The 12878-nt window shown below is 36.4% G+C and overlaps 1 protein-coding gene across 1 annotated transcript in view; it reads right to left on the bottom strand.

Moving 5' to 3' along the window:
- Positions 1 to 4291: 4291 nt before the first annotated feature.
- LOC108734803 (probable multidrug resistance-associated protein lethal(2)03659) overlaps positions 4292 to 12878 on the bottom strand; it is a 14090-nt gene continuing 5503 nt past the window's right edge. Inside the window, exons 5-8 of the mRNA XM_025979789.1 lie at positions 10998 to 12275; positions 9299 to 9635; positions 6692 to 6842; positions 4292 to 5337 (exon numbers count right to left, since the gene is read on the bottom strand). Of these exons, the coding sequence (XP_025835574.1) occupies positions 4985 to 5337; positions 6692 to 6842; positions 9299 to 9635; positions 10998 to 12275 (2119 nt within the window). The 3' untranslated portion in view covers positions 4292 to 4984. The remainder of the gene's footprint in view (positions 5338 to 6691; positions 6843 to 9298; positions 9636 to 10997; positions 12276 to 12878) is intronic.

The raw sequence follows: 12878 nt of genomic DNA, 5'->3' as shown, positions 1-12878 counted from the left end.
CATTCAATTCTTTCCCTGGTCTAGCTTGTCCTTTGTTGCTGCCTCCTTACCCCCTTCCTGAGGCTTACATTGCCAGCTCTATGCGCACGCCACTGGTTACCGGCTTAAAGAATGAACTCCGGTAATACCTGTCCGAGCAATACTGGTGACCTTTGAATTGCTGTGTGTACAAGTTGTTGCATGACCCTACTTAAAGGCTCGAAGCAGCTCTTGTTCGAGGCCGCATCGGCTCTTTCCCTTATACTATACTCCAAGTCATTATTGCTTTGAGGTTGGTCTGTAGCTAATATAAAATTAATTAAATACTAAAAATACATACAGTATTTGCAATGTGCGTCCCCCCCTCAGATCTGCTAAGTGGACCGCATTCCGGGTGGGGACTCGCCGGTCAGCGCGTCTCCATTTCTGTTTGACCCCATTCTTCAGTCCGGCAGGCCAGTACTTTGCAGCCCAGATGTTGCGGGCTAATTTTGGCTGCTGCCCCAATCGTGTTTCCAAGGTAGAATTCCACCACCTCATTCTTGATGGGTGGCGGCAGATACTTAAGTAGTACATGGTTCTTCGCTACATACGCTCTTGACGCTTTGCGAAACCAGGTATCATCTCTATGGCCTCGTCTTCCTCTAGCATCTCGAACAGTGGTGGTAGTCTCTTACTGAAACGGAATCGCCGCCTTTTAAGTTGCTTCTCCGTACCGTTCTCAAGCTTAAGACGCATGAGGCGATTGAGTGTCGTAGCTGCAAGTCTGCGCGCAACGTGCAGTGGTGCCCTCCGCAGATATAGTTCTGAGTAGTTTGAGAACACGCTACTGATTGCGCTTTGTATCCAGAATCCTTTCTGCACATACCAGTTGCCTATTGCTGGTGTTGCTAGAAACGTGAATAGCGGTTTTTCGATTCCCACGGTGCGCGAAAAGGCGAATTGTAAGAACTTGTGGGTTGTTCTACCTGCAACCTGCTTAACCGGGTTAAGAGCGTGGCCGTCTGCCCTAATCGCTACTGCGTGTAAAACACAGCCTGCGCTTGTGATAAGGATGCCGTGTCCTCGTCATCTCCACATACTTCGTACCAGCTAATTAGGTCATATACAAATCTTGAGTGCTTGGTGACAGCAATGCGTTTATCAATCACATGTATCCATGTGTTGACCGAATTGTAGCATTCCAAGGAAAAACGCAACGTGGTGTTTCTTGTTAATGGAAAATACTCATAAATTAAACAAAACTCGGGCGCACTTTGCTAAGGCAAAGAACCAAAAAATTTGTCTGTGATAAACTCAGCCAGTGGTTCTTGGATTTAGCTGATTGGAGATAAGCTAGACCGCATACACTCGCAAATGTCCGTACGCCCATCCTTGCTGCTTCTGCATACCCCTCGTTTGATCGGGCGATTCTTAGCGCTACATGATCTGCTGTCCAGTCGGTTCGTTTGCCTAGCCGCTCGCGACAAAGTGTTTCCCCAGAATCATACATGCTCCCCCGCCTTGATGATTAGGCTAGGTGCGATGTGGTCATGAGCATAGGTGACCTCTAAATTGCAGTTAGTACCAGTTGTTGCATCACGCGGCTGAATGGTTTAAGCAAAGCCCCAAACGCCCGCTTCTTGATTTACCCATGTGTATTCAGCCAGATCCTGCTCTCGGCGGGTGGTCTTTTCAATGTGTGTAGCCGCCCCCGTTTCCAATATACATACACGTAAAGCATCTCGTTGAGTCAGACATTCTGACAGTTGCCATGGAACGGGACTATTGGCGTGATGCTCCACGTCATGATTACACGCAAATTCGTCTGTAGCTCATAGGCATTGCCGTTCAGTGGAATGAACTGGGCAGTGGTGTCAGTGTATTTCCCCTACTGTTCCGGGGTAACGTATTTGCCGAGTTGGCTAGTTCCTAGTACTTTCCAGCCCAGACTTTCGCTTGCCGTTGTCTCCTAACTTTGGCTGCTTCCCCAATTGTGTTTCCGAGGCAGAGTTTCACCATCTCATTCTTGATGCGTGGCGGTAGATGCTTAAGTAGTGCATCGTTCTTCGCTACAGACGCTCTTGACACTTTGCGAGAGTAGGTGTCATCTGGTTCCACCAATGCTTCAAATCCAAACCTGTCGGTGTGCATGCTTGTTTGATGGTTGACATTATTCCGCAAGAGCGCCCCGCTGTAGTCATACACAAAATTTGTTGATATAGTGAACCAGGCAGCCGCAGCTCGTGAATTATTTGACCCCTAGCTTCGATATAGTCCACGTTTGATCTCGATATCCGCCGTTTCACTCATTCCCTGGTCCAGTCTGGCCTGTTCAAAAGTCGCTGCCTTCTTACCCCCTACCCTGGGGTAGGGCACCCTCGTGCATTATTAGCTCTAAGCACACGCCACACTGCTCACCCGCTTTAAGGATCAAGTACGGCAGTACCTCTCCTAGCAGTACTGGTGACCTTTGAATTGCTGTGTACACTAGTTGCTGCATGACCCTACTGAAAGGCTCGTAGCAGCTCTTGTTCCAGGCCGCATCGGCTCTTTCCCTTATGGACCCATCCGTATTGAGCCACACGTTGTCTAAATCTTGAGCTTTGCGTGTTGTTTTCGCTATGTGTGTCTTACCTCCACCGTTGCCTATGTAGACGTATAGCATGTCGTTTGGGACGCACGCTGCGTTTATTGTCATGGAAAGGTGCTATGGGAGTGATACTCCAAGTCATTATTGCTCTGAGGTTGGTCTGTAGCTCGTACGCGTTTCTACTCAGCGGAATGAATTGTGATTTTCCATTCTATTAATATAAAATTAATTAAATACTAAAAATACATAGAGGAACATGCTGAAAAGAAATATAATAAAAGGCATAATTCCCCATATTACAGATAGATACACGATCAAAAGGTGAGGATAGGCAGCAGATATCAGAACAATTAATGAAGTATCATAACAACCAAAAAGAGCTCATTGAAAATAAGGGTTAAGGGGAAACAATAGGAATAGTCAGGTTAAAATGAGTACAGTCTCAAGTGGAAACAAGGAAGAAGATAGCAATTTTGATCGTCCCAACTATACCAGTTTTTCCCTCTTATTCTTGTTCTGTACAGACTAACATTTTGATGGCAACGGCCGACCCCACTTATGTAAATATTATGCGGCTGCCTGACAGTAATTTTTTTCTTCTTCTTTCGATTGTACCTTTGAACAGTTTGTGGGTTCATTTAAGGGGATGGCATTTGAAGCAATAGACACAACTTTGTTATCACACCATTTCGTTATTTCTTTTTTTTTTTCATTTAATTTTTGTTGCTTATTGAACAGTTTGCGCTTCGATTCTCCCGGCTTGTTTAAGTGCCACGTATACCTCTGTGTGAGAGTTTCTATTAGTGTTATTGTGGTAAAAAAGTTCTCTAAAAATAAGTGATACGATAATTTAGCAGCAGAGGTCATTACGTCGGCATATTCCAAAACTATACTGATAGACTCAAAACAAAATCGCACTTTTTACTACTTACTTGGAACCTTGATAAGGCTCTACCCAAATTATGTAACCGTCACGTGTACAACCCATCCGCATTGTATATCCAAATCTAACAGGTTTATTCAGGATACACTGTTTTCATCCCTGTTTGCCAAAATAGGGGACCATGCATTCATCTATACTGTGGTTTTCAGTTGGATTTGAGAATTCTAAAAATTTCTTGGTTATGGCATTGAAGAATGGTCGAATTTTGACGAATTTATTTGACTTGTCCAAATTGTCGTTACTGCAACAATGAAGATTGGATATTATGTATTAAGACCTATCTATTGACATCGCTCTGGAAACTATTTCTTTGTGGGTGTCAGTTACCGTTTCTCAATACTTTCTAGACAGAGGAGCGTATCCACTTAAAAGTGTAATGCCAAAAATAACCTTATTTCGTCAGTACTGACGTCAGTATTTTTCTTTTTCTTAACGGCATAAATAGTCCAGGATCCCTGGTACATTTTTGCACTTGATTACTATCAAGCTAATTTTCCGTGAGTAGCTTCATTTTGATGAGACGCTCAACAACTTCTTGTAAGAAACTTTGATTGTGGTAGGTAACACAGGTAGCAAGGATAAAATATGTTGGTTTGATGATTCTCAAAAATTTATTACTAACTGGGTTTTTTTGTTTAATCTCAAGATAATTATCTTAATTATTCGAAAAAATATTTGTCCTACAAAATCTATGGTTTGATCAAAGAGTCCCCTCTTTCCAGCATGTACCGATAACGAGGTCATCACTAACCAGCTGATTTTGTTTTACTTAGTTAATATTTATATAATTTAATAGTCACATTGTCCTACAAATTGCGTATCAAAGTTTCTTACAAGAAGTTGTTGGGCGTCTCATCAAAATGAAGCTACTCACGGAAAATTAGCTTGATAATAATCAAGTGCAAAAATGTACCAGGGATCCTGGACTATATAGCTTCCGATGTGCACAGTAGTATGTCCTAGCATAGCACCTATCATAGCGGACAACCTATCCTGTCACCATTAGTGCGAACGTACTCTAATGCTTACCCACTTATTAATACCACACATTTCTGGCAATCTCATTTCTCCGAAAAAACATTTTAAAGACCAAAAAAACATCTCACGAAAAACTCACATCGTGTTGTTTACATATTAAAAGACGAAAGCAACACTTAATTTACTACAAACATGAAAATAAATGAATGCTCTTGCACCATAGTGTAACTTAAAGCGACAGTGTGGAACTTTTTCCACCATAATCTAACATCTCGCTTTGCGCAATTTAATTAGGGAATCCACTCTCACTATAATCCAACCTGAACCCTCCATAGCGTATTAGAATTTTAATCTAGTGCCACAACCACCACCACAACCTATCTGTTACCCTACGACGACTGAATGTTGATCTTCAACAACTTTTAATTCAAAATTCCAACAGCATTTTCGATATAGTAAATAATCCTAATAAGTCACAGTTCCGGCAATTTATTAAACATTCAAATAGTTATCTACTTGTAGAATGTTGTAATATCTGACATATTAATTATTATTACAAGCCTAATACCTACGTTAGAACCATATTGTACAGGGAAGTGACGTAGTGATGTGATAATGATGTTGATAAACTTACCCTTTGCAAAAAAGAAAAAATAACAGATAATCGTTGATAAGAACAAAAACCCTGTTAAATCTGCAAATAAGCCTAAGGCTCTTGAAGTCGCAAGACCCATATACGTCGCCGAATTGTAAATATCCTGTCGTTCATCAAAAACATTCTTCATACAATTTTGAGCTTTGTTGGATCGTATTGTTAGAAGACCTTCCATTGAAGCGTTCACATGACCAACAACTGAATTTCTTGCTAAAATGTGAATATTGAAGATTTTATTAGTTTCCTAAACTTTACAACGTTTTTACATTTACAATTAAACTATTAGAAATGCTTAATGACGTTTTTCAGTAAAATTTTAAGTTTCATGGGTTTGTTATGGTGTGAAAACTAATGTGACGAGACAGTGGTACATTGCACAAGTTTCGTCTTAATTTCAATCAACTATTTACGAAGGTTTTGAAACAAAGGATCCTACTAGATCCTTGCGGAAAATAGCTCTGCCAAACTCTTAAACTTTGGATTCTGGTACTTCTCGACCTGTTAATCTAATTTTCATCATCATCATAAAGTGGTCAATGCTAAGACTAGTTGGACACGCACCTCCACTCTTTCGTATCCTGAGCCAAACTCAGCATTTCCCCAAAACTAGAACAATCCTTATCCTTAACTATTTGCGAACAGTAATCTAATCTAGGCCTAGCTCTACCCCTCCTAACTCCCGTTTCTGCCTCTAATATGTTTCTGACTAGACCTTCCCGCCTGAGAAGGTGTCCTACCAACCTATCTCGTCTATTTCTTATTGACTTCCATAATCTTCTGTTCTCCTATTCTTTCTAACACCACATTTTGAACCTTATAATGTCTGAAGTCGTAAAAATTCATCTTTTTAAGATATGATATATGATAAGTATACATATATTCATATATTATGGATGTGTCATAGTTTCAGAGTAGGAATAGTAACTCTGCAAAAGTGTAGTACACTTTCCCCATGAGTACACCATGACGTTGAGGCGTACCTACTACAGTTTTGCAGAGATCATCTCTCGTCCGAAACCATGACACATGCATAATATGTAATGCACTTAGATATAATAATGACCAAGTATATGCAAATGATATATGTATTCTTGAACCTATTTAATACGTATAATAGGTATAATTATATCTTGGAAGTCCTTACGAAAACTTTATGCAACCATTTCTGAAAAAGAGGAATTTTTACGACAAGTGAAGCGTCCATAGATTCAGAATGTTTGACAGAGGGCTATTTCCCATAAGGATCTAGCGGGGTCCTTTGAAAATTTAAAATTTCTTTTTAGGAATATTGGATTGTTTTAGCTGTTGAAACACTTTGTTTTTTGTCGTTTCAATTTTTATGTGTTGTGAATCGCTTGACAATTGCCAAAGTTATAGTAGCACAACTTGTTAAAATAAAAGCGATAAAAATAATGCTTCGATTGTTATTTCACTCTTTCGTTTCACAATTTTTTAAATTAATTCTAAAAACACCCCTTTACTGGCTTTTTTAAATTTTACTTCGGCGGTATCAAAATCAAAAAATTATTTGTGCATCAAACCATATACGTATATTAAATCTTACTTGCTCCTTCTAATCTCTGAACACCTCTTCCTGCTTTTAAATATAACGACCTCATGAAATATAGAAAAACGAATAAAACTGCCGAAGGTAATAAGAATCTCCAGTTTATAGTTGTAATAATTACTGCAACACCAACAATACCTATAGTCACCTGTAAAAAAAAACTAATAATTACCTTCTAATTGAATTGATTTTTAATTGGCGAAATCAGGGTCATGAACTACATTATAGTAATAAATTACAAACAACATTTATTTAAAAATCAGAAGAGTACTAATGAGAATATAAAGATAGGAGACGAAGGATTAGAAGAAGCTATTTTAAGCATCTAGGAAGTCAGGATGGAAAGAGTAGTAGGGATATAAAGCAGAGGATAACGCAGGGTCGAGTCGCGTTCAATGCTCTTCTATGCTCGCGAACGATTAATTTAGAAATTCGGAAAAGATTGTTGAAGGTGTATGTTTGGAGCGCGGAGCTACAGTTGCGAAACATGGACGATGGGGAAAAGATTAGAAGCGTTCGAAATGTGGTGTTATCGGCGAATGATGAGGATACCGTGAATAGAGAAGATTAGGAATGAGAGGTCTCTATAGAAGTCAATAAAAAATGGAAGATATAGGCTGGTAGGACACCTTCTCAGGCAGTAAGGTTTAGTCAGAAAGATAAGAAAGAGTGGAGGTGCGTATCAAGCCAGTCTTAGGACTAATGATCTTATGATCATGATGATCATATAGGCCCTATCCAATCACGCAAAGCAGTCTGACATGATTTTATTGAGATATTTACCACAATTTTCAAATGGAGCTATTGTTATCTTTTAAAATAGCGTGTGATAATATAAAAAAATAGCATCAACCGATTCTTTTATATTCGAAAGTAGAAAGGTTGTCGAGAGGAAAAGTTTGTCTGTCAGTCGTATCGAACTATTGCATGAGGGGAAATGGATAATGATCTTGGCTTATTTGATCGATATATTGATAAACTCAATATAATCAGCAAGACCTTGCAGGGAAGAACCACAGCCATGTCTACAGTGAGAAACAAAATATCTTTGCTAACGATAAAAAATGTGTTGAATAAATAAGTTACGAATGTTTTCCTCTTCTAAATAGATTTGTCAAAGAAAATGAATTATAAGTAACCTTAGATATGGGTAGAACCATAAATTGCATTTAAATTAAAAATAAATACATGGCAAGGAAGATTTTAGATTCAAAATTGAAATTGAAGATACAGCATGTACGTAAGCAATAAGGAATCAATGGTTGCAGACATAAGATATTTTGTAAATTTATTTTTTTGTAAAGATGGGATTCTGTCAAGAAAGGGTGGATCCATAAGGGAAAAGCTTATTTTTTTTAAGTTTGCTATTAAATTGTGTATGTGTTGCTTGTAGTTAAATTAGTGGGAGAGCTTTAACAAGTTTCGACTAATAACACATTTTTCTTAATAATGATCTCTAAAAACAGTAAAAATTTAGCTTAAATTATATTCTTGGCCCTTTTGCCTTCTAGGCCTTAGTAATGCAACTATTGCCTTAGTCTTATTAAAGGAATTATGCTCTTAATCTTTCCAAAAACAAAAGAACGCGATGAAGATTAAAAGCCGACGTTTTATTTTGTATAAATCATTTGAAATCACTACATAGTATAAAACAAAGTCGCTTTCCCGCTGTCTGTCCCTATGTATGCTTAAATGTTTAAAACTACGCAACGGATTTTGATGCAGTTTATTTAAAAGATAGAGTGATTCAAGAAGAAGGTTTATATGTATAATACATGCATAATATAGTAGGGAAACACTGATAATTTTAGAGATTTCTAATGTCATGTCGTAAATAAACACATTTTTTGCGCTTACATTGCAAACGCTGGCTGAACCCTACGAGATAGATCAAAATAATGTACTACAATATTGTACATCTTAAACGGGTCTACAAAAAAGTCCGGGATGGTATATGTCTATCTCTGAGGGATAACCCACAATAACCATTTTTATCCTTTATTTTTTATGAGAAATAATGACTCATGATTATAGGCAATACAGCATTAATTCTTATCCAATTAAGTACCTTAAATACATTGTGCATTTAATATAGATCAATATGGTCCTTTACAGAATGTAATTTAAATGAATATTTTCGATGATATTACAGACTTAAAATGCAGGGACATAGTGGTTGCGGCGGTACCGGCCGGGAGGCCGGTTTGTATTGTCTAATGACAAAAAAAACTGTGAATGTTGTATATAAAGACATTCGTAAGTATATTTAGTATGCTCAGGGAGTATCTTTTGAAGATTTCCCCTTTTCGATAGTAATCTATACAAAACAAAAATATATTTAGTATCAGCATTGCACCCGTGCGAAGCTGGGGCGGGTCACTAGTAAAAAATAAATAAATAAAAAGCTATAATATACGGAAATACGAAGATTAACTCAGGAGGTGCGTATCCAACCAGTCTTAGGACCGACGACCTTATGATGATGATGATGATGAAAAAAGCTATGGGTAGGATCATAGTTGTTAAACAATATTTATGAATATTTTATTCGCGCTTTCATTTATTGAAGTTAAAACTAAATTAAAGTAATTAGCAATAACGTACCCCTATACAATGCACAAGATGAAACGGAATCAGTTCGTCCACAATAGTTAGATCTCTCGAAAGTTTATTTAATATACTTCCGGGGAGATGCACGTCAAAAAAAGACATAGGTGCTGCTAGCACTTTTGTTATGACTGTGTTGTGTAAGTTACGACTAATATTTGCAACGTATGCGAAATAAACAAATAGTTTTGCTAGATTTGTCGCAATTGCTCCCAAAATGAGAATAACGAATTCGTTTAACATGTAAGTGTGCTTATAGGATAATTCATCAAATTCTGTTGTATTCGTGAGATTATTTGCTTCTAATTCTGCTAATTTTGGTTCTATATTAACCCTGAAAACAAATATTCATTACAGCAATTAAAACAAAATAGAGAAAAGCACAATTAATACAATTCAAATTCATCTTAGTGGTGAGCAAACTAAGACCAAGACTATCCCAGTGTTGGTATTGGTCACAATAATTAAATAATTAAAATACTGAAGTTTTCTGTTATTTATGCGAGCTTATCATGACTTTTAAGGAACATTAAGGAACTCGACAACTTACTCCAACACCTAAATTGACCTTTTAACGAAAAAAGTTTAAAAAAAATTAGTTTCTATATTTCAACCAGACATAGGAACAAGGAGCACTTCAAGAGCATTCTTGTAGATCCCATTTTTCAACAGTGGTAAANTTAAGGAACATTAAGGAACTCGACAACTTACTCCAACACCTAAATTGACCTTTTAACGAAAAAAGTTTAAAAAAAATTAGTTTCTATATTTCAACCAGACATAGGAACAAGGAGCACTTCAAGAGCATTCTTGTAGATCCCATTTTTCAACAGTGGTAAAATTTCTTTTTTTATATATATTTTTATTGTTAAAGTCTGGTAAATTAAACTGAAAATTTCAAATACAAGAATTGATTTGTTCCAAGAAAAGAATACATTAAAGTTGCTACAAATAGTTTTTCATAAATCCACCGGAAGTAATAATTTTTCGTTAAGTCTTGCGCATTTGAAATTGGTCTTGAATATTCGGTCTTCGTTTTAGTGTTGATCTTGTTCTTTCGGTCTTGCTAATATAAAGATACTCTTGCAGTCTTGAGACCAAGACGAAGACCAATTTTGCTCATCATTTTGTCGATAAAATGAAAGCAATAGATTCATTACTTATTAATATTGTTCAAATTTTTCGTACATCAGTACATTGAGTTCTTTCACTTTCTCTCCAAAAATACACAGTTATACTAATTAAACAATAAGTACAAAATAATTCGCGTATAAACAATGATTGTAAATTAACATTTTGGAATCCCCAGAAATTTTTAAATCATACAAAAACTGAAATAATAATTTCATTAGATTACTAAGCGAAAATCTCATATTTATTCAATGTATTCATTAATTATACATTCTCGTTTGAATCGTCTGAAAACGACAAGGTTATTGTCACTTGTGTCAATAAAATGATAATCAACAAAGTGTTGTTTTTATTTTATCGATAAGACTACTCTTCTCAGATTATAGACAAAGATTGCGTACAACATACAATAAGTTCGTAATAATGTTGGAAAGTTCCACTTCATTCCACCGTAACGCATTTAATCTGCAGTGTTTACTGTCTAGCAAAAGCTTTAAAAATAGGTCAAATATGCTATCATGCTTTATTCAGTCATAATTTAAGAAAATTTTAAATTTAAGCTTACCATCCCCTAATAAACGTGTCTGCCCAACTCATAGTTATTTGTGCAGATAAGTGTGTTACAAATATGACGATGAATATCAATATTCCACCACCGAACAAGAAATATTTCTTGTACACCTCCCACGGTACTTTCCCTTCCGCTTGCAGTTCATAGTAAAGTTCTGTCGATGGAATTGGAATATTATCGATGCTATTAAAAACGTTTAACAGAGCACTGTCTTCGTACTCTTCTTCCTTTTCTTTAATTTCCTGCTTTTTCGATTCAATGGTTTTGTTTGAATCGTTTATGGTATTTTCGTCAATTTGGCCGTCTACAGTGTCGCTTATTGTTAAATTAATTTTTGGCATTTCATCGAAAGATCCGGCGTACTCGACTCTTCCGTCATCCAGTACTATCACTTGCTGGGCAAATTTTAAAAAACTGTGATTTTGAGTAACGAAAACGCATATTTTATCTTTGAGAAACTTTCTGATGCATTCGTCAAAAATGTAACCACTCACGTGAGCATCTACTGCTGATAATGAGTCATCGAACAAATAAATGTCTGCATCATGGTACACTGCTCTCGCTAAGTTCACCCGAGCTTGCTGACCTTTACTGAGATTTAAACCTTTATCAGTCAGGAACGTGGAATCTCTTTCCGGGAGCATAGAAATATCTTTTCTCAATGCACATACTCTTACAACTTCTCGGTACCGATCTGCATCGTAAGGTTTATAAAAAATTATGTTTTGTTTTATTGTTTCCGGGAACAGCCAAGGATCTTGAGAAGCGTAAGACACTTCACCAACAACGTCAACAACACCCGTTTTGGACGAAATTTCGTTCAGTAACAATTTTAATAGAAAAGATTTTCCAGATCCGACTGAGCCTGTTACCACATTTAAACCCGATTTAAATCTTAAAGTGATATCCTTTAAAATTGTCTTTTCAAAACCTGCATCGACCGATACCTTTTCCAAGTTGATAAGCGGCTCCTTCTGTTTTGAAGTTTTAAAATCACCGACTTCTTCGGCGTACATAAATTTCGTTATTCTTTTTGTTGCTGCCATCATATCGGCCAAAAGATTAAATCCCAAAGGAAGATCAAAGGTCAAAACGGCCCTTAACATTTCAAATGATGTCCAAACTACAAAGGCTTGTTCGGCATTTATATGCTTACCCAATGCAGCATAAAGTATGATACAAAGACATAATGATATATTTGAGCAAAGGCTTCCTATGATCAAAGCATTAAATCTAACGTAGAAAAGATGTGTTAATTTTTTTACTTCCTGGCTGAAATGAATATTAATTTATAGATATTAAAAAAAATAGTTTCACATTGAATTGAAAAAGCAGAAACAAAAATATTCTTCGCAATAACGAAAGCTATTTTAGTGTTATTTAAAATTTCATGCGCTCCATTATTTTTGGGTAAATGATGAGTGAATTATAGCAGAATTATATGGGAAGCTTTCTGTGATATTCTAATAATAATAAGAAATGAACAGTAGCAAGCAAAGAACGTGTTCTATCGAAATTTTAAGTAACAAAATGTTTTCTTTCGAGTGTTTCAAGCGCTGTGCATAATTCTTCTTTAATAATACAAATTCGTTAATCTTTGATGGAGGTACTAAAAAATTGAAAGCAGAATTGCCTCTCTATGTAAGTTCATATATCTTACCGAGAATTTTTTTCGTAATACGTAATATTTTTAAATTGAATTAATTTAAATTTTCCGATTTTTAATAGTTATTCCTAATAACACATTATATTGCTACGAAAGACCACTAGAAAGCAACTTATAAATTTAATCTCTAATTAAAAAAAATAAAATAAAATTTAACTAAATGTAAGAAATACATTCGTTAATGTTTCCCATTTTTCAACAGTGGTAAA

The sequence above is a fragment of the Agrilus planipennis genome, unplaced genomic scaffold (genome assembly GCF_000699045.2).
Source record: "Agrilus planipennis isolate EAB-ADULT unplaced genomic scaffold, Apla_2.0 scaffold80, whole genome shotgun sequence".
In the NCBI taxonomy this organism is placed as follows: domain Eukaryota; kingdom Metazoa; phylum Arthropoda; class Insecta; order Coleoptera; family Buprestidae; genus Agrilus; species Agrilus planipennis.
This window is presented reverse-complemented; position numbering and strand designations above follow the sequence as displayed.